The following is a 20298-nucleotide window of genomic DNA, read 5'->3' on the forward strand; positions in this document are numbered from 1 at the left end:
GTCTCACAGGGCCTTTTTGCTGTGGCAGGCGGGGAGCCTGCAGCGCCGGGGTCACGGATGCACCGGAGGCAGGGGAAAGGGTTCTTGGCACAGACCCCCCCAGTCCCTTCGGGTAACAGCGGCAGGGAGGGTCTGATGGGCCGAGCCCTAGGCCCGGGCTGCGGGAGAGGTCCCAGGACATTGCCCTCCCTGGCCACGTGCGACCTTGAGGAAAGTCACAGAGGGCGCCCAGGTAGGCTCATGTGGCAGGCTCAGTGGTCCCCTTGAACGTCAGGGGGGACCTGCAAGGCCAGAGACTGAATGGGGGCGCAAGCAGGTCCCGTCTGCTCACTTCACCTCCCTGGTGACTCTTTCAGACTGTTCAGCCTAAGCCAGGGGTTTCTGAAGGCGAGCTTTGCCCCTGTGGGATACTGCTCATGGGAGGAGGAAGCCCATGGAAGGAGTTAGGACAACACGCTCTCGGGATCAGCCGTGGGGGGGGGGGGGGGGGACGACACCTTATTCAATTACTTATTAATGTAACATTTTGGATATTTAGCTCGCCTGTACAAATGATGGGCGAGGCAGCTTACGACGTTAGAGGAATTCAGATACAGGTGGTGGGGGGGGGGGGGTGTCCCTTCCTCAAAGAGCTTACAATGAGCGGGCACCTTACCCAAGGTCACAAATCATGTCCATGGAGGAGGAGGAGGAGGAGGTGGGATTTGAATCCAGGCCATTGCTACAGGACTCGCCTAGCAGGCAACGCCGACCCACCACACCCTCCAGCCGGGAACGAGAGCGGTGCAGAAGGTAAAGACCCGAGGATCAGCTCACCTTGGAAAGGAAGAGAGAGGGTGGAGTGGCAAAGAGCTCGGAGTTAACAACATTGGCCAGGGTAGGGGGGTGTACCGTGTGTGCATATATAATTATATTTATATTAAAAGCAGCTAGCTGTCTGCCTGTCTGTCCCACTCCTATAAAAGGAGGCTGAAGCCACAAAATCAATCAGCTTTTGAACCGGTTGCTAGGCGCCAGGCAAGCTTCCCCCCCCCCCATTTGCAGCTCAGATTCTCTCACACCCCCAATGGGGACTTCAGGCCGAGGGAGGGACTGGGGGCTTGATGGGGGGGGGGGGGGGGGAGATTGATCCAGCCTGCTAAGAGAACAGCATGGGGCACTGAAGGATGGCTTGGGGAGGGGGAGGGGGGTGGGGGGTGGTCATAGTAAGGGACACCTTTGGAAAGTTGTATGCATGCCCTGGAGTGCAAGGGGGAAGGAGGGGGGTCACAGCAGAAGGCTAGGAGGTGCTAGATTCAGGAGCAACGCCGGGAACTATTTTTTTTCCCCCACAGAAAGAGCGCAGGTTGCCTGGTATGGTTTCTGGTGGCAGAAGCTAAAATGCTAACGAATTCAAGAAGGCGTGGGATAAGCTCACAGGATCTTTATTTGCACAAAAAGGGAAGGGAGGTTGGAAGAATTCATTATCAAAAGGATCGGTCTGGCAGACTCCACACGCCCCTCGTGCTGATGGCTGCAGGAGCCGTTGGGAGAGGCCACAGGGACCTGAGAGGTCAGATACGCAGGTGACAGCAAGTGCATTATTGTGGGATCGTGTGGCTGGAAATGGGAGGGGAGAAGGGGATCTTGCATGGTTGGCAAGTGGTCACAGTCGATGGCTGGCAGCTGAGAGACATTCAGAAGCCCCCAAACTCCGGCGGCAGCTCAGGAACCAGCCAGCACTAAGTGGTTGCAGCCAGGGCCCGAGAGAGCTCTAGGGGCCAGTGAGGTCTCTGAGAGAGGTCTGAGCCCGGCCCTAAAGGGGCTGGGGGTCTCTGGGACAGTTCAGATACCAGCAGGGAAGGGGCTAGGGCTGAGGTCTCGGAGAGCTCAAGGCCCCGGCAGTAAAAGGGGCTTGGGAGAGAGCTCGGAGACCATCAGGGATGAGCTCTCTGCCTGCCCCCTTTCCAGGGAGCAGGCAGGTTGCCCCTAGGCCCCCCCCTCCCCCTCCCCCCCTTCAAATGAAATCTTTGGATATGGCTTCCACAAAGTTGGGGGCGGACATGAGGATGGAGATGGTGCAGATGATATTAAAGACGGCAAAGGCCACCAGGCAGAGGCGGTCGATGACGGTGGCGGCAAACTTCCACTCGTTACAGGCCAGCTCGCCGGCGTCCTGCTCCCGGGAGCGGTCCGCGATGTACTGCACCTCCTCCAGGATCTGCTGGAGCTGGGGGTCCCCCGGCTCGGAGGCAGGCCCGCTCATGCCTGGGTACTCTGCCCGCGGGTAGAACACGTCCGGCTTCACGGCAGGGGGTGGGTGCAGGCCCTCCAGGCCGTGGAAACCCACGTAGAGCGGGTTGCCGTTGGCGGGGCAGGCGTGGCCGGGGGGGCTGGCGGGCTCGCTGCCCGAGCTGCAGCTCAGCAGGCTGGGGGCGCACTGGGGACGAACCTCCGGCTCCCCTCCCGGCTTCTTCAGTCTGAGGAACCAAGCGCACCACTTCAGCACCAAAACGCGCACCTGGGGGAGAAAGCAGGGGCTTAAGCGAGGGAAGGCGGGGGTTTTACCCAGGGCCCTGCCCCCCCCCCCCATGCAGATTTTATTCCACACACACTGTCGGAGTGGGGAACGCAGGTCTCCTCTCTTCCCAGAATACCTCGCCGTACCTCTCCCCCCCCCCCCCACTCTCGGCCGTTGAACAAAGGAGAGGAGAGTTGGGTCGAGGAGCACCCCCCTCCCCCCCCCCCCCCCCCCCCCCCCCCCCCGCCAGGGTATTACTGCATTTTTCACATGCAGCAGGAGCCCCAGCGCCATCGCCCGCAGGAATGCAGGTATTGCACCCTCTGCTCCGCTGACAACCCCTAAGGCAGTGGATTTGGGAAGTCCCCGCTCTCCCATCACCTTACCCATCGCGGCATCTTCCCTCCGCTGGGGTCGTGGTGGTGGTACTGCAGCACAAACACGGTGGCAACCACTGACAGCCCCACGATTATCATCGTACTGGCAAAGTACTGACCTGCAGGTAGGGAAAAAGAGGGTGAGAGCGCAATCCGCAAGAGGAAAGAGGGAGAAGAGGCAGCAGGAACAGAGACCATGACGGCAGACAAAGACTCAGCCACATGTTGTGCTCAGCTCTGCGGTCCCCACCACTCCCTTCCCAGATCCCCCCTGTGCTTGGTTCCAGGTTTTCTTGAATTCTGACGCTGCCCTCGTCTCCGACTACCTGCCCTGGGAGGCCGTTCCATGCATCCCCCGCCCTCTCTGTAAAGAAAGATTTCCTTGGATTACTTCTGAATCTACCCCCTTTCAACCTCATCCCATGGCCCCTCGTTCTAGAGCCTCCTTTCTATTGAAAGATGCTCACCCTCCTGTGCATGGAAACCTTTGAGATATTTGAAGGTCTCTTATCATATCTCCTCTATCTCCTCTAGGATGTACATGTTTAGATCTTTAAGTCTATCCTCATAGGCTTTAGAATGAAGACCAGTGACCATTTTAGAAGCCTCCCTCTGGACCGACTCCATCCTGTTTATATCCTTATGAAGGTGCGGTCTCCAGCATTGGTCACAGTATTCCCAGTGAGGTCTCACCAGGGACCTGTCCAGGGGGCAGTATCACCTCCCTTTTCCTGCTGACCATTCCCCTCCCTATGCAGCCAAGCATCTTTCTGGCTTTTGCTGTTGCCTTATTCACCTGGTTGCCCACCTTAAGATCATCAGATACAATCACCCCCCGATCCCGCACTTCCTTTGTGTTTAGAAGAATTTCACCTCCAATACTGTACCTTTCCCTTGGGTTTTTCCATCTTAAGTGCATTATTCTACATTTTTTAGCATTAAATCTTAGCTGCCAGACCATAGATCATTCCTTAAGCCAAACCTTTCCCGACAACCCTTCCAATATATCGCTCACAAAAATGTTGAAATGACCCGTTCCAAGGACCGATCCCTGAGGCGCACCGCTAGTAACACCTCCCCTCCTCAGAGAAAACTCCATGTACCAGTACCCTTTGTCGCCTCCCACTCAGCCAGTTTCTAACCCAGTCAGTCACTCCAGGATCCATGCCAAGGGCGCACAATTTATTTATAAGGCACCCATGCAGAACCGTGTCAAAGGCCTCGCTGAAATCCGCTACGTCTAGCGCTTTCCCCAAGAAGGCTCAGGAGAGCGGAGGCAGCCTGGGACTCTGCTCTCTCCATTCACAGTGCCCTCACGTTACCTCATACCTATAAGAGGGATGGAATCGGATGTGGCTGGCATTATCTCAGCAACAAGCAGCATGAAGACAGTGAGAGAGAGGAGGACAGTAATACCTGAAAGCAGAGCAGAGTAATGATTAGCATCCCTCAGCACAGCGCAACAGAGCAATGAGTTACATATGCGAGGATGCCCACCCGTGGCACAGAAGAGCAATGAGTTACATAACCAGAATGTCCACCCGTGGCACAGCAGAGTAACGATTAACATTCCCTGGCACAGCACAACAGAGCAATGAGTTACATATGCCATGATGCCCACCCGTGGCACAGCAGAGCAACAATTAACATTCCCTGGCACAGCACAACAGAGCAATGAGTTACATAACCAGGATGCCCACCAATGGCACAGCGTGGTAATGATTAACATCGCATAGCACAGCACAACAGAGTAATGAGTGTATGAGAGACAGAGAGAGCCTACATATGTGTACGAGAGAGAGAGAAAGCGCCTGCATGTATGTATGAGAGCCTGCATTAGTGTATGAGAGAGAGAGAGAGAGCCTGCATGTTTGTATGAGAGAGAGCCTGCATTAGTGTATGAGAGAGAGAGAGAGAGCGCCTGCATGTTTGTATGAGAGAGAGCCTGCATTAGTGTATGAGAGAGAGAGAGAGCCTGCATGTTTGTATGAGAGAGAGAATGCTTGTGTGTGTAAAGGGGAGAGACAGAGGATAAAGACTGTGTGGCCCCCCTTCCCCCAAATCCACAACAATCTCTGGGTGAGTGGAAATCAAAAGATCCTGGTTTTTCTTTTTTATGTTATGGCATGGAGAGCTGGAGATTTTTTTAAATGAAAATTGGTTCTTACCTGCTAATTTTTGTTCCTGTAATACCACAGATCAGTCTTGAAAAGTGGGTTGTGTATCCCTACCAGTAGGTGGAGTCAGACAACAATTAGAACTTTGGACACTGCTACATAACGAGAGTGCCACCTGCAGTCACTCAGTATTGACCTATACCCAAGCCCATGCTAACAGAACTAAATAATGAAGGGTAGCACCCAACCAAATTTCCGGACTACCACTTCGTCGCTGACAAAAAACAGACCGAACAACTGCTAAAAATCTGCTTCATGAATCATGTCTGCAATAAAGGAGCTTGAACAATAAAAAACTTAAGCCGGTTCTGACCAAGACCAAGACAGTCTTTCGGTAGCTGAAGAAAGGGGTGGGCCTTTGGACTGATCTGTGGTATTACAGGAACGAAAATTAGCAGGTAAGAACCAATTTTCATTTCCTGAACATACCCAGATCAGACCAGAAAAGTGGGATGTACCCAAGCCACCCTACACTGGGCGGGAACCTGAAAGACCCGTACGAAGCACACTCTCCCCGAAGGACGGTTCATCAGAAGCCTTAACGTCCAATCGGTAATGTTTCGTAAAAGTGTGAATAGACGACCACACCACCGCCCTACAGATCTCCTGAGGCGACAGTAAGTGACACTCTGCCCAGTAGGTAGCCTGAGCCCTAGTGGAATGAGCTCTGAAACTCAAAGGCACCTGACGCCCTCAGGCTATGTATGCCATGCAAATGGCTTCCTTAATCCACCGAAATATGGTCGCCTTTGACGCTTTGTCCCCCTTCTTTGGGCCACCAAAGAGAACGAACAAATGATCAGAACATCTGAAGTCATTGGTAACCTCCAGATAATGCAATAAGGTGCGCCGCACATCCAAAAGATGAAGGTCTCTGTTCTGAGAATCCTCTTCCCGCAAAGCCGAAGTCGAGAGAGACGTTCCTTCCCCGAGGGAGGAGGCAAGAAGCCCTGAAGAGCCCTCTAACCCCGGGGAACACGCTGCGCATAAGGAGGCCGCATCTAACGCCTGGCCGCGTGACCCACACGCGCGCAGCAGGCCTGCGATTCTGTTTTCGGTCCCATCCACAGCAGCTCGCCAATAGTCTAAAGTGAAATAGAAAAGGGCGCGAATTAAAAGGAAACGCTCTGAGCTACGACGCGGAGAAAATTTCAGTCAGGCAGGACCAGAAAAACAAACTTTTCATGCTGCGGGCTAAGAGACTACCGGCTAAGGAGAAAAAAACGGGCGCAGCCGTGCCGCGGGAAAGGAGCCTGTCTATAGTGAAATCGCAAGGCCCCCAGCAGGGAAGCGGCGAGTAAACGAGGCACACGGAGAAAAGCTCACCCTTGACCTCAGAAAACAACCCGGAGCCCAGGGAGCTGAGGGGAACACTGCTGACAGCTTCCCCGGCCAGCCTTAAAAGACCCGGTCCCTCCTGCACCTCTCCTTACCTCAGCAATGAAGACTGTCAGTCAGCCGCAGTGAAAACAGCTCTTTTTTTTTTTTTTTTTTTAATTAAACTTTACCAAGACCCAGAGAAAAGGAGACAAGGGAGCAGCTGTAGCAGAGATGGTAGTGAGTAGCCAGGAGCCCCTGGTCGTGAGACACCGAACTGTGGCAGGCGAAACCCTGATAGGAATATCCAATTCCCCGGACGCCCGGCTTCTACTGAGGGATGGCCCACGAAGGCGCCTAAGACCTCAGGAAGCGACCGTAAACCAAAAAATTAAATTCAAACTAAGTAAATAAAAAATATAACTAAAGACTGCAGGAGTGCATCTGTCCCACCCGCTGGAGTCAGAGAAATACTGAGTGACTGCAGGTGGCGCTCTCATTATGTAGCAGTGCCCAAAGTTCTAATTGTTCTCTGTCTCCACCTGCTGGTAGGGATACACAACCCACTTTTCTGGACTGATCTGGGGATGTTCAGGAATGCTATTTTAAATTTTGGGGTGCTATTTCATGTGTCTACTCTTTTGAAATATTTTAGTGGTAACTGGAAAATATTAGAAAAAACATCTGTGACATTTTTAAAGTATTAGATGTTTGTGGCCTGTTTTGATGTGAGGAAGTCAGATACCCCGTGGGCTGGTTTTGAAAAAAAAAAAAAAAAAAAACCCAGGCTGATATTTTTCTGCCTCCCGCCCCTGGGCAGGATTAAAATCCCCTAGCACAGCAGAACACAGCGATGAGTTATATACGCCAGGATGCCCTCCCGTGGCACAGAAGAGTAATGTGCTCTAGGATGCCCAACCATGGCACGGCACCTCTTAAGCTACAGAGATGCAAGCCGGTGCCGGGACTTGGGGGGAGGCAAGAAACAAGCAGTGAAAGAAGAGGCGGAGACCTCCCCGTAGACGTCAGAGGAGAGGCGGCAACTCTAATGAGCTTTACAGTCTTAGAATGGCGCCTGCAGCCGCCTCTGGGATGGAACTTGCACGTTTCTCAGAACCTGTTCCACTGCCCCGCAATGTCTAAAGATGTTTTAGAGCTAGAAGCCTAGGGAGGTCACATCACGCAGAGACAGCGGCCGAGCTGGGATTCAAACCCAAGGGTTTTGCCAGCTCCCAGGCCCGAGTACAAGATTTGTATCTCTTCCCCTGCTGGAATCAGAAGACAGGACAGGAGCCTCTCACCCAGGGAGATCTTCTCGCCAGAGTCGGCAGGCAGGAGGAAGACCAGCAGGCTCATGGTGGAAAGCAGCACACAGGGGATCAGCAGGTTCAGCGCATAGTACAGGGTTCTCCTCCGCATGGTGATATGGAAAGTCACATCCGGGTAGGGTTCCTTGCAGCAATTGTAGAATATTTCATTGCGAGACCCTGGAACCCCTGCAGAGAACGAAACATAGACACAGGATGGTAGAAAAAAAAACAAAAAAAAGACCATACGGTCTGTCCAATCCAACTACTCAGCTCTACAGCCCCTACCACTCCCTCCAAGATCCCCCTTGTCCTTGTTCCAGGCTTTCATGAAATCTGTCGCTGCCCTCGTCTCCAACTCCCTGCCCTGGGAGGCCGTTCCATGCATCCACCGCCCTCTCTGTAACAAAATATTTCCTTAGATTGCTTCTGAATCTACCCCCTTTCGCTGTCATCCCATGATCCCTCATTCTAGAGCCTCCTTTCCGTTGAAAGAGGCTCACCCTCCTGTGCATGGTAACCTTGGAGGTATTTAAATGACGTCTTTATCGTATTTCCCCTATCCTTGGGTTTTTGCAGCCTAAAGGCAGAGCTCTGCATTTTTTTTTTCAGCATTAAATCTTAGCTACCAGACTCTAGATCATATCTCGCGCGTCACTAAATCCTCCCTCCTCCTCCTCCTGTTTTCCACGCCTTCCTGGCAGGTTTAGGTATCGCCCACAAGATCACAAACCTTTCCCAGACCATCCTTTCCCAATGTCACTCACAAAAATGTTGAAGAGGACCAGCTGAGGTGGAGTTTGGTACAATATGGGGGTAATGCATCTGTTTTTTTTATGTGCATAGCTTGGAACTCTCCTAGAACATAAGGTGGAGCAAGTAATGCATTCTTTTTAAGTTAACTTAAAGAAATTGATCAGTTTCATACGGCAAGACCTGACTCTGGTAAAACCAGGCTGCCTCGGATTCCAGAAACTGCACTATCTTCTGCTGGAGCAGCAACGAGACCTTCTCCGCAGCAGCAGGAGGACTGGGACAAGCCTCCGAAGCAGGAGAGCACATGCTCTGCCCTTACCCCGGGTCCCGTATCCTCAACCAGGGGGGGTGGGGAGAAGGGTCTTACCCACAAGGTCCCACTCTCCATTGGGCAAGTAACCAGAGATGTCTGCATCCATCAGCTGCAGGTCCAGCAGCCAGCCGTCGTAGGACCAGGAGCCGAACTTCAGCGCACACGTCTGGATATCGAAGGGGAACCAACGCACGTCGATTTTACAGGAGCTCAGGAAGATCCCTGGGGGGGGGGGGGGGGGGAGAGAGAGCAACACATCCAGATCCACCCCCGTCCATGAGCCACAATGCATGCCCTTGTAGCTCTGCATGGGTGCATCTTTTCTACGTGTACCGCTCGGGTGTCTCCCCCTCCCCCGCCGCCATGCGCCATACCTGGGGGCAGCCACTGGCAGTAGCCACTGGAGTTCACCAGCACGTTGGTGTGAAACGTGGAATCAAAGTCCTCGTTGGCACTACGAGAGAGAGACAAGGCCGTTATCCTGAGCTTACAGACACAAGACAGATCGGCCCCCCAACATGTCCTGGTCAGCGAGAGGCCCTGGGAATTTCTCAGCGTCACACGCTGCTCGCGGATCTCGTCTGATCTAAATCACACCCCCCCCCCCCCTGTGCTTCAGAAGAAGTCATCGTCACCGTACAGGAGTCGGGCATCAAAAAGTGTTTCGTACTCCTGAAATGCTGTGGTCCAAGGCCTGCTATGGGCGGGAGAGGGGAGAACAAGCCGTCCTATGCTTCGTTTTTTTTCACATGATACAAAAAAAAAAAAAGTGTTGCCCAGCCTAAGGAGGTGAGCAGCAGAGAGGATGATAAAGGCTGCAAATGGCAAGCTCTACTCAGTTTGCCCTGTCTGGGAACTTTCAGAAAAATCCTTTGCTGTACATCTTTAAAAGTTTTAGTCAACTGTAATTAAGGGGCATCCATGCCCCTGATGCTGCTGCTCTGTGTCAGCAAGATAGCTAATATTACAATAGCCAAGGGATGATCTTATTGCGGATTTGTAAATAACCACTTATACTGACAGCTAGATGAGAAACTCTCTTTTAATCAGAAAAGTAAGCAAATACAATTTTATTGGAGAGGCACTACAAGTTACCATGCAAAGTCAAAGCAGGAGAAGCTCTTGCAGATTTATTGTTTATGCAAGGAATTAAATAAGTTTACTCCTCTAAGTTTTGCCACCGAGTAAGCTACTTAGTTTGCAAAACATTTTCTTAATTAGATGATACTAACACAACATCCTCTTAATAGGGTGGTATTATAATTTTATCTCATATATGCTAATAAGGTTGAATTCTTTTAAAAACGTGTGATTTCTTGTAAATGGACCCAGGGGCAGGAACAAAATTTGCTGGTGACCCTTACCTAGTTTTCAATTTTAATGCACAGTGGAACATAATAGCAGGTCAGCAACTTTGGCTACTTCAGAAAGTGCAGGCATTATCAACCTTCACTATAATCTCAAGCTTGCTTTGTCTTGCAAAGGGTGTAAAATGAGCATAGGGCTGGGAGCTGGTGCAAGTTTTGACCTCTATCACACATCTGCAGCCCTTAGTATTTTACAAAAGTTCTAATCTCTTTCTAGACGTTTCCCCTACTTTATAATGCTTCTGTTTACAAGTGGCACATGCAGTCACTAACACCAAGTTAAAATGTAATACAATGCATATAAAAGGATAGAGTGGCAGCAGCTTTTTCTGCATCTCTGTTCTTCACTGCCCTTAGAGATTTAAATATATCTTTCCCAGGTACCTCTATCCCCACCAGCTATATATGTACCCCAGCTTCCAGCCCCTCTGCTGCACATACACAAGGGAGGGAGGGGCGTCTACCCCTGTAACTACCTGCACAAGCAGAACTGAGACCCAAACCCTTAGTAACGTCTCTGTGGCTTCCTCGTGGCTGGTTCAGCTGTAAGCAAAGGGCAGAGCCACCTGAGACTGCAAGGAAGCTGCTTAGAACAAGGATCCCTGCTGGGGAAAAAAAAGGGGACATAGCCCCCCTAGTCCGTCCCCCCACCCCCTACAAAAATGTACTTTACTGGCAACCTCTCAGCAGCTGCCTCTGGATGTGCCAAGGGTGCGGGTTTGTTGGAAAGGTGTCCCCTCCAACATATCTATCTTCAAATATTTCCAACCACCACCCCCCTCCCAATTCTGCTCCCCGTACCTGTTATATAGAAGGATGTCGGGGGTCCACACCTGGTCTGCTCTGAATCGCAGGTTTTTCACCCCAGGGTAATCAGACTGGTTCCATCGAAGGTAACAGTCGTACCAGTACTGTGAAATAAACACAACACAAGACGTGGAAGAGGGCGTGACAGGCGAAACGTTAACATTCACAGAAAGTGACACCCCCCCCAAGCAATCAGTCCTCACTCAGGAAAGGGCAGAGAGCACTATTCAAGATTATTTCTGCTCATATGAAAAGCTGGAACCTGGCTGGATTGAGCCATTAGACGATTGGGTTTGCACTCCAGTTCCTCCGGTTGTGAGGAGAATGAATTCTGCACAGAAACGTGCGCGCGCACACACACACGCACGCACACACACACACACACACACACGCACACTTCCCCCAGTCGTGCACATAACACTTCTCTGTACAACAAGCCCGGCCCTACTGCAAGAAGCAGCAGAAAGCCCAGGGAATGAATCCGAGAACAGAAATCCATTATAGAGATAATCCTGGGGCAGCCGTGGCCCCAGAACTGACTAGCTCTGGGGCCCGCAGACTTCCATGAGGGTTTCTGGGGCCTGCGCCTCTTACACTGGGGCCCGCAGCCTTCCAGGAGGGTTTCTGGGGCCTGCGTCTCTTACACTGGGGTCCGCATCCTTCCAGGAGGGTTTCTGGGGCCTGCGTTTCTTACACTGGGGTCCACAGCCTTCCAGGAGGGTTTCTGGGGCCTGCGTCTCTTACACTGGGGTCCGCATCCTTCCAGGAGGGTTTCTGGGGCCTGCGTTTCTTACACTGGGGTCCACAGCCTTCCAGGAGGGTTTCTGGGGCCTGCGTCTCTTACACTGGGGCCTACAGCCTTCCATGATGGTTTCTGGGGCCAGCGTCTCTTACACTGAGGCCCGCAGCCTTCCATGAGGGTTTCTGGGGCCTGCGTCTCTTGCGCTGAGGCCTGCGTCTCTTACAATGGGGCATGCAGCCTTAGACAGAGGTGGCTGGGGCATGACTCTAGGCTCTCTTATCGGTACGACTCTGGCTGTGTCAGTGGAATATTTATCAGCAGCATTCCCTGGATTAATAATAGTCCTTGAGAAGGGGAGGAAACTCCAGAGCAGAAGCTAACAAAGATCTCCCTGAAACGACGAGTGAAAGTGAGGACATCAAATACTTCCACCCCCCTCAAGAGGTTCTTACCATCTGCAACCAAATATTTGTGGTTATGACCTGATTCTTCTCATCCTGAGGACACAGAAAAATACAGCAGACATCAAGACATCAACAGCACAGTCTCCCAGCTCTGGCCTTCCCTGCAACTGCACCCCATCCTGACCATCACCCTAGTCTGGGCCTTTTCTGCTCCCATTACCACACCCCATCCTGACCATCTCCTACCATCCCCTCACCCCTGCCCCTCCTTCTCCCAAAGCCACACCCCATCCTGACCATCTCCCCACCCCCTGCCCCTCCTTCTCCCATAACCACACCCCATCCTGACCATCCCCCACCTCTGCCCTCCTCCCATAGCCACACCCCATCCTGATCATCCCCCCACCCCCTGTCCCCTCCTTCTCCCATAGCCACACCCCATCCTGACCATCCCCCCACCCCCTGCCCCTCCCCCTCCTTCTGCCATAGCCGCACCCCATCCTGACCATTCCCCACCTCTGCCCTCCTCCCATAGCCACACCCTATCCTGACCATCCCCCACCCCCTGCCCCTCCTTCTCCCTTGGCCGCACCCCATCCTGACCATCCCCCCACCCCCTGCCCCTCCTTCTCCCTTGGCCGCACCCCATCCAGCTCTTACTTCTAGGTCACCTTTTCTTCCTGCTTGGACAGGGTCAGCAATAATCCCAAACCAAATCTAGGGATTCCCAGCCATAGAAGTCCTTCCCCGGTACTGCTTTGTACACACGATATAACATGACAAACAGATTTTATACCACATCCATGATCTGCATGAGGCTCAGCGTGAAGTAGACAGTCAGTGGTTGGGTGTCGTTGGCAACAGGTCTTTCAAGAGCTGAGTAATCCTTCATCAGCTCCTTCAGCAGAGTTCTCTGGTAAACTCCCTGATGGGAGGCTAGGAGGGGAGAACAAGAATAAAAGCATAAACTAAGAATGTGGTTTAATATAGCACCTTTCATGTAAATGAGAGCCCGTCTCTTGCATTTCAGAAAACATCATGCAGCCAGCCACTATCAAGAAGAAAGCTTTTCTGCCAGGGTTTTGGACAACTCAGTGCCCAGAAGCAGAAGACCAGCATGCTGAGTGAGTGGTGGGTGTAGACTGGCACATCTGCAATTCCCTTCGTTTTAAAGGACAGTTCTTTCAGCCCCGAGCACCGCGGGAGAGGGAGAAAGCAGGAAGCATGCCGGAAAATACTGCAGACTTATCTTGATCCTTCCCAGATGAAACACAGAAACAAGGTGGCAGAAAAAGGCCATATGGCCCATCCAGTCTGCCCATCCGTTCAATTTTTGTAGCTCTTACAATTCCCATCAGGCCCTCAGAGATCCCCTGTAGTTATTCCATGCTTTCTTGAATTCAGATACTGATTTTTGTCTCCACAATAAGAAGTGCCAGGCTGTGTCAAACCAATGGTCCACTGAGCCCAGCATCCTCGCTCTGACCGTGGCCAGTCTGGGTCACAAGTATGTGGCAGATCGTTAACAGGAAGGTCCATTTCATGCTGCTCACTCCCAGAAGCAGGAAGCGAAGACCACCTAAGTCTATCTGGCTACTAAATCAGTGATGGACTCGTCCTCCAAGAACTTGTCCAAAACTCAGCTACACTACCAGCCTTGACCCCATTCTCTGGCAGCAAACTGCATAGTTTAATTGTGCATTGATTGATAGAAGCCTCTAAAATTTGTTTTAATTCTTCTACCGTTAGCTTCATGGAGTCTCCCCCAGTACTATATGTAAGGGTAAAGAACCGTTCCACGCCGCGCATGATTTTATAGACCTCTATCATATTCCCTTTTAATTGTCTCTTCTCCAAGCTGAAGAGCCCTAACCTGTTCAGCCTTTCACCACAGGACAAATGTTTCTATCCCCTTTACCATTCTCTCACCTGCCACTGTACTTTTCCTAGTTTTGCTATGTCTTTTTTTGAGATGGGGCAACCTGAGCCACAAACAGTGCTTGAGGTGAGGCTGCACCATGCATCAATACAGAGGCAACATGATATTTGCCTAACATTGTTTGCTTTTTTTTTTTTGCCTCGGCCCATGGCCACAGTCAAGGATTCCTAATACAGAACCCAGCATCTCGTGCACCTGTAGTTGGGATTATTTTTCCTTACATGCATCGCCATGCACTTGTACACATTAAATTTCATCTGCCATTTAGATGCCCAGTCCCCAAATCTCACAAGGCCTTCTGCAGTTCTTCACTGTTTGCTCCTGCTTTAAACAACCTTGAATAAGTTTTATCATCTGCAAATTTGATCACCTCACAGAAATCACAGACAAAGCACCGTGAAAAGCAAAATTCTAGTATCCGTGACAAGTATGCAACACAGCAAGCCATCAGAAGACCACGCTCCCAACACGGTGCTAGGGGACGCTCTTGCCTCTGTACGAGCACTGACCCAGCACAGTGCTAGGGGACGCTCTGAGCCAGCAATCACCCAGTGTCCCAGCACTCATCCCTTATTTTACAAATACACATACAAGGCAGTCCCTGCTCCATAGAGCTCATCATCTAATTATGACAGGACAAATAAATATTGAGGATAATCCAGGGCTCATATTCAAAGTTTCAAATAACTTTAGGTCCTGGACCACTTTATCTAACCGGGTAAAGCTGGAAGAAGCTGTCTCACAAGCAATATAAGAACAGTAGGAAATGGGGTGGGATCACCTAGGACCAGTTTATCTTACCCACCCCAAGCATTGCCCAGCAGACTCCTTAGGAACCATCAAAGTCTCATATTAAGCAACTAAAAATAAAAGGCCACCTATCAGCAAATGCATGTTACAAACCCACTATTTGTTGCTACATCAGGGGCTGTTAAAAATCACCAACAGGACTCCAGTCCAAAACATAATTCGGGAATACTGAAATTACTCTGGAAAACAAACCTGCGTTGGTTCAGAGGAGTCCCTGGTCTGTGCTGGAGATTTTGTGAGCCCCATGCAATCTAAACAGTGTGGAAAGTTACACCAAATCCCATCACACCTAAGAAAGGCCCCCCTCCCCCCCTCCCGCACGGCCCAGATGTTTCCAGCCACCCTAGGAGACATGCACTCACCTTGTTCCTGCTCTGGGGCTGCATTGGGATAAGTCGCAGCTTGTGCCTGGGGGCTGCGGTTTCACACATCCATCACCTTCCATAACCCCCCCCCCCCATTTTATTCTCCAGCCGATCCAGTAACTAACGGGACCTGGATTTATTATAGCTCCCACTGCTGCTATACACTTCTGGGATTACATTGACTACGCTCAAGCACTCCCAGGCCAGCCCTCCCCCTGCATTGAGAAGCTTGCCCTATCCTCAGCACTGCTGCTTCACCTCCAGAGGGAGGATTAAAACCATCTCAAAGAAGAAATCCATGTCTTACCCTGAAGCAGGAGGCTGATTCCAGCGGTCCAAAGGCAGACGGAGCGCCACATCCTGTTACTGCTGGTGAGAGATTCCTGATCCCTGAAGAGTGTGTGTGTGTGTGTGTGAGAGAATGCTATGGATTCACTGTGTGCATGAGTGCTACGAGCAGCGTATCTGTATCAGGGATATGGATTGCGTGTGTTAGGGCAAAAGAATCAATGTCTGTGTGTGCGTTAAGGACTGTGCGGGAGAGAGAATGTTATGAGCAGTCTGTATGTCTGCGAGAGCTATGAGCAGTGTACGTGTGAGTGCAGGAGAGAACAGTATGGACTCAATGTGTGCATGAGTGCTATGAGCAGTGTATCTGTATTAGGGATATGGATTGTGGGTGTGTGTTAGGTCAACAGCATTAACATCTGTGTGCATTAGTGCTATGAGCAGTCTGTATGTGTGCTAAGGACTGTGTGGGTAAGGGCTATAAGCAGTGTATGTGTGAGTGAGAGAGAGAATGCTATGGACTCGATGAGTGCATTAGAGCTATGAGCAGCGTATGTGTGTGTGGGGGCTATGAACCGTATCTAAGTGTGTGAGTACTCTCGGCTGTGTTTATTTATTTGTTTAGTTTTTCTATACCGGTGTTGGTACATACCTTCACACCAGTTAACAATATTTCTTAAAATAATAAAAGCATAAAATACATAAAAAGAAATAAAAAGTACATTACATTTCATAAAAAATAAGGAAAGCAATCATAAAAATACTAATACATAAGTAAAATTAAATCAAGACATGCTCAAATCTAGAACTAGAATTATAAAAAAAACTAAACTAAAATAATGCTTCTAACTAGATGCTGCTTGAAAAGCTTGTACGAATAACCAGGCTTTCAGAGCTTTCTTGAACTCTTTTAAGTTACCTTGAAGCCTTAGTTCAACAGGTAGTGAATTCCTTGGATTTTTGTTGTGTTCATGTAGGTTTAAGGTATTGTGTCTACATGTGTTTGTGTATGAAATCTGGGAGGATTTATTTGAAGGAGAACTGGCTCCCCTCTGCTACCGAGCTGGAGGCACTGGAATAGGCTGAAGAGAATGGGGGGAGGGATGGGACGGGAGGCAGGAGGAGACTGGATGTCCCTCTTAAGATTCAAGAAAAGTTATTGACATGGCAGATCTATTCCTGTAGGTGTCAAAGTCATCCTGAGATAGAAAGCCCGGATCCTCAGCAGTGCCAGCAGTGCCCGGATCCTCAGCAGTGCCAGCCTATCCTCAGCAGTGCTGAGGATAGGCTGGCATGCCCCCTTCACATGGATCTCTTGAAGAAGCCAAGCACAAAAAGGGCCAGAGGTGCAACTTTCCACCTTTCTGGCAGGCAGTGAGCAGGTGGCGATCTGTAAGGGGTCAGCGTGGAAGGGCTGCTGTCTCTACCTGTGGAAGTCCCATGGCTAGGGAAGGGATCCGTCCAGGATTAGATTCCCTGCCCTCCTGCAGGAATACCCCATTTTAGGGCCAGTGTAAGATACCAGTAAAAAAATGTGCATGAAACCTTTTTTTTTTTTTATTTACTCACATGCTGGAAAAACTGTTAACTCCCACTACGGTACGCTAACAATATGCAAAGGCATTAAATAAAAAAAAAGCACAGAGAGGAAAAACCACAGCTCAAGCCTCTCCCGTAGCTGCACTCTCTATGCTCCATAAAGCAGCAAAGTTGCATCAGGCCTAGAGTCCCAGCCTCTACCGGCTCCTCAAGGGAGGTCTCGCCCTAGAACATAAATCCTGACGTTCTGCAGCATGGACTGAAGATGGAGCCAGTTCAGAGGGAGCGTGTCATTTTTCAGGTGTCACCCTGCAGCTCTTCCCTTCTGTTTTTGTCCACCTGGACATCTCTCACCTTCTTGCTCATCACGACCTTCATCACCACTCTCCCGCTCCACCACACGTCTGCCGCCCTGGATTCATGTCTCCAACCTTCTACACATGGTGCAGCTCGTTTGTCACTGACCCTGGTCGCTGGCTGCCCATCCCATACACCACAAACACCTTACCTTTCTGCCCTCTTGTCTAAAATCTGCCAATAGAAGCACCGCTCATAGGATAACTTACGGGCCGATACAGTAAAAGTCGCAGGAGAGCCGGCAAGCACACAGGCCAGTGTCCTGGGCACGAGATTCAGTAGCGGCCCGTATGCAAATGAGGGCCCACGGTAAAAGGAGGCAGTAGGGACACTAGCGCATCCCTAGCGCCTCCTTTTTGACAGAAGCGGCGGCTGTCGGCGGGGGTTGACAGCCGATGCTCAATTTTACCCACTGACAGCCACGGGTTTGGAAAACGGACGCCGGCTTAATTGAAATTGAAAACGGGCCGATACTGAATCGCGCGCCCAGGACACTGGCCTGTGCACTCGTCGGGAGAGTGGGCGCTCGCCAGCTCTCCCACGACTTTTACTGTATCGGCCTGTGTATGAGGGGTAAAAACAGCGCGGCCAAACGGGGGCTAACAGTGCGCTCAGCCTGAGCGCACTTTACTGCATGGGCCCGTGTGTGACTTAGGATCACTCCTAGAGGGGATTCTGGCTATTCAGGGGCCTTCAAGGAAAGCACTTGAGCGGGTTGTGGGACAGAGACCACACGGCCCATGCACAGCTCCTGCTCAACTTACAGTCCCTTCCTCTCCCTCCAAGACCCCCTGTGCTTGGCCCATGCTCTCTTGAAGTTGATGCGTCCCTTGTCTCCACATCCACAGGGAGGCTGCTGAATGTGCCCAACTACCCCCTTTTCAAACTCACCCCCACCCCCCCATCATTCTAGAGCCTCCTTTTGTTGACAGACACCCACCTTATATCTACAATATCCTGCCTTTTCTCTAGGGTGTACGTGTTTAGACCTCTAGCTCTGTCCGCATAGGCTTTATTATTCAGACACCTCGATTGTTCTCAAAGATGGTGAATGATTTTTCTAATGAATTTCCCTATTTCAGGAGCCTCCCTCTGGCCCGACTCCTTCCTGTTTATATCCTTATGAAGGTGCGGTCTCCAGAACTGTGCACAGTATTCCCAGTGGGGTCTCAGCAGGGACCTATAGAGGGGCAGTATCACCTCCCTTTCTGGCTTTTGCTATTGCTTTATTCAGCTGTCTGGATCATCAGATAATGGAGCCTGCTCCTCTATCATGCTTAGCATTTCACCCTCTGCACTGTACTGCTTCCTTGAATTTTTGCAACCCAAATACACGACCCAGCATTTTTTTTTTAGCACTAAATCTTACCTCCCAGGCCAGACCATTTCCTCAAGCTTTACTAGATTCCTCATGTTCTCCACACCTTCCTGTTTACCCTGTTGCAGATTTTGGTATTATCCAGCAACAGGTCAGGGTGTAAAAAGCAGGAGACCGATTCATGCAGAGGACCGTAGACCTTAGGTTAATAAGTTATTGAACGGCAGAGTAACGGTGGTGAACAGCCTTCCAGGAGCTTCCACCGAATAGTTTCTGCAGTCAATAATACACTGCGACAAGGAGGAAGGAAAAAAAAAAGCTGCATTGCTAGAAAAAGAATAGGGAAAAGCAAAATTCAGCAGAACAAATCTCCAATAATTGCCTCACCCTCCCCCCCCCCCCCAAACACAAGCAGCTACATCCGCACACCCCTCCCCTCCACACACAGAGGCCCCTGCAGCAGCAGCTGCTTGCTGGAGCACGCCCTGGGATTTCTCACTGCCTCAGCACAGCAGCGTCACCAAGACAAATGCGAGCTTTCCTCTGTAAGCCTTAGGCCCGACTTGGCTCCCCTTCCTACCCACCCTTTACTGTCCATCTCCAACTTTATGAAGCCCCTAATCTCTCAGCCCAGAATACGTATGTGCATTCGTTTCATTATGCGCAGAAATCATAGACTTTATAGTACACGTGTACTATTAATAACTCAAGCTATGCGCACATTGTTTTTATGCATGTACTAAAGTCCATGAATGGCACACATAACTCGGAAACGAATGCACGTCCCTAGTACAGATCATGGTCCCTGAAGGTGGCAGCAGCAGCAGTATCCCACAATTAGATGGATCTTGGCCACAAAAATAAGTACTCGCCCTCCTCAGCTCTCTAGCCAAGCCCCCGTGATTCAACCTTGTAAGCAAAGGTCTCACCCCAGACTCAGAACGGACAGGGTCTGCCTGTCCTTGCACAGGCCACAGTAAGGGGGGGGGGGGACGGACAGACGGACACACGTCCTCCAGCATCACCCCACTACACCCCCCACTAAGGTGTGTTTATGGGGGCTGGAGGGGGCATGGGTTACTGACCACAGCAACAGAACAAGACTGGCCACCAGAAGAGAGAGTCTGCTTCACCGGAGACCCAGGACTTCAATTTCCAGCACAAGCTCTCCAGGGAGGGCCTCAAGCCACGGGTTTCCTGGCTTTTCCTGAACAGCTTACTGTTCAGCTGCAGGCGCCCGTCCCAGAGTGCCTATTGCTTTTCATAGCTGTAGTGCGTGCCTCACAAGAGCTTACACTTTGGATTTCCCTTGCCAAAATGGCCTTTGATACAAAGCACTAATCTAACTTTACAAAATGGCATTGCATGCGAAAGTGCAAGCATTTTAATGCTATGTTGTAATCTAGGATACTATGTTTTATATAACCAATTAAGATGGTATTGCGCTTAATTGATCTTAGTACTTACTTTATATTATTTTGTGATATTTTTAGCATTGTTTTAGGATTAGGCATTGTTCTAATAGCTGTTATTAGTATTTATTGAATGTTTTATATTCATTGTTGTATGTTTATCTATTGTAAACCGATGTGATGGATTTCTGATACGTTGGTAT

The 20298-nt window shown here is 50.6% G+C and overlaps 1 protein-coding gene across 3 annotated transcripts; it reads right to left on the reverse strand.

The window, feature by feature from the left end:
• Positions 1 to 561: 561 nt before the first annotated feature.
• LOC115078629 (neuronal acetylcholine receptor subunit alpha-7-like) lies at positions 562 to 18973 on the reverse strand. 3 transcript variants are annotated; one of them, XM_029581565.1, is made up of 11 exons: positions 18735 to 18971; positions 15489 to 16144; positions 12864 to 13003; positions 12116 to 12160; positions 10916 to 11025; positions 9122 to 9201; positions 8802 to 8969; positions 7673 to 7867; positions 4207 to 4293; positions 2887 to 2996; positions 564 to 2500 (listed from the first exon to the last, which is right to left on the reverse strand). In XM_029581565.1, exons 2-11 carry the CDS (start codon positions 15538 to 15540, stop codon positions 1997 to 1999), a joined length of 1491 nt encoding a protein of 496 aa, XP_029437425.1. In that variant the 5' UTR covers positions 15541 to 16144; positions 18735 to 18971; the 3' UTR covers positions 564 to 1996. The 3 variants fall into 3 exon arrangements, with proteins under 3 accessions (XP_029437426.1, XP_029437425.1, XP_029437427.1); XM_029581566.1 differs by lacking the exon at positions 4207 to 4293 and having other exon boundaries at positions 562 to 2500; positions 18735 to 18973; XM_029581567.1 differs by lacking the exon at positions 15489 to 16144 and having other exon boundaries at positions 565 to 2500; positions 18735 to 18969.
• Between the last annotated feature and the right edge of the window lie 1325 nt (positions 18974 to 20298).

This window comes from Rhinatrema bivittatum, chromosome 16 (genome assembly GCF_901001135.1).
Source record: "Rhinatrema bivittatum chromosome 16, aRhiBiv1.1, whole genome shotgun sequence".
NCBI classification, from domain to species: domain Eukaryota; kingdom Metazoa; phylum Chordata; class Amphibia; order Gymnophiona; family Rhinatrematidae; genus Rhinatrema; species Rhinatrema bivittatum.

What these genes read in the sequence shown, in the direction of transcription:
- LOC115078629 (XM_029581565.1), bottom strand. Translation starts at nt 15,540, where the DNA reads ATGTGGCGCTCCGTCTGCCTTTGGACCGCTGGAATCAGCCTCCTGCTT. An exon ending in TCATGCAGATCATGGATGTG is followed by an intron (nt 12,161 to 12,863) that starts GTATAAAATCTG and finishes CTGTGTCCTCAG; the next exon opens with GATGAGAAGAATCAGGTCAT. An exon ending in TGGCGAGAAGATCTCCCTGG is followed by an intron (nt 4,294 to 7,672) that starts GTGAGAGGCTCC and finishes CTCTGCTTTCAG; the next exon opens with GTATTACTGTCCTCCTCTCT.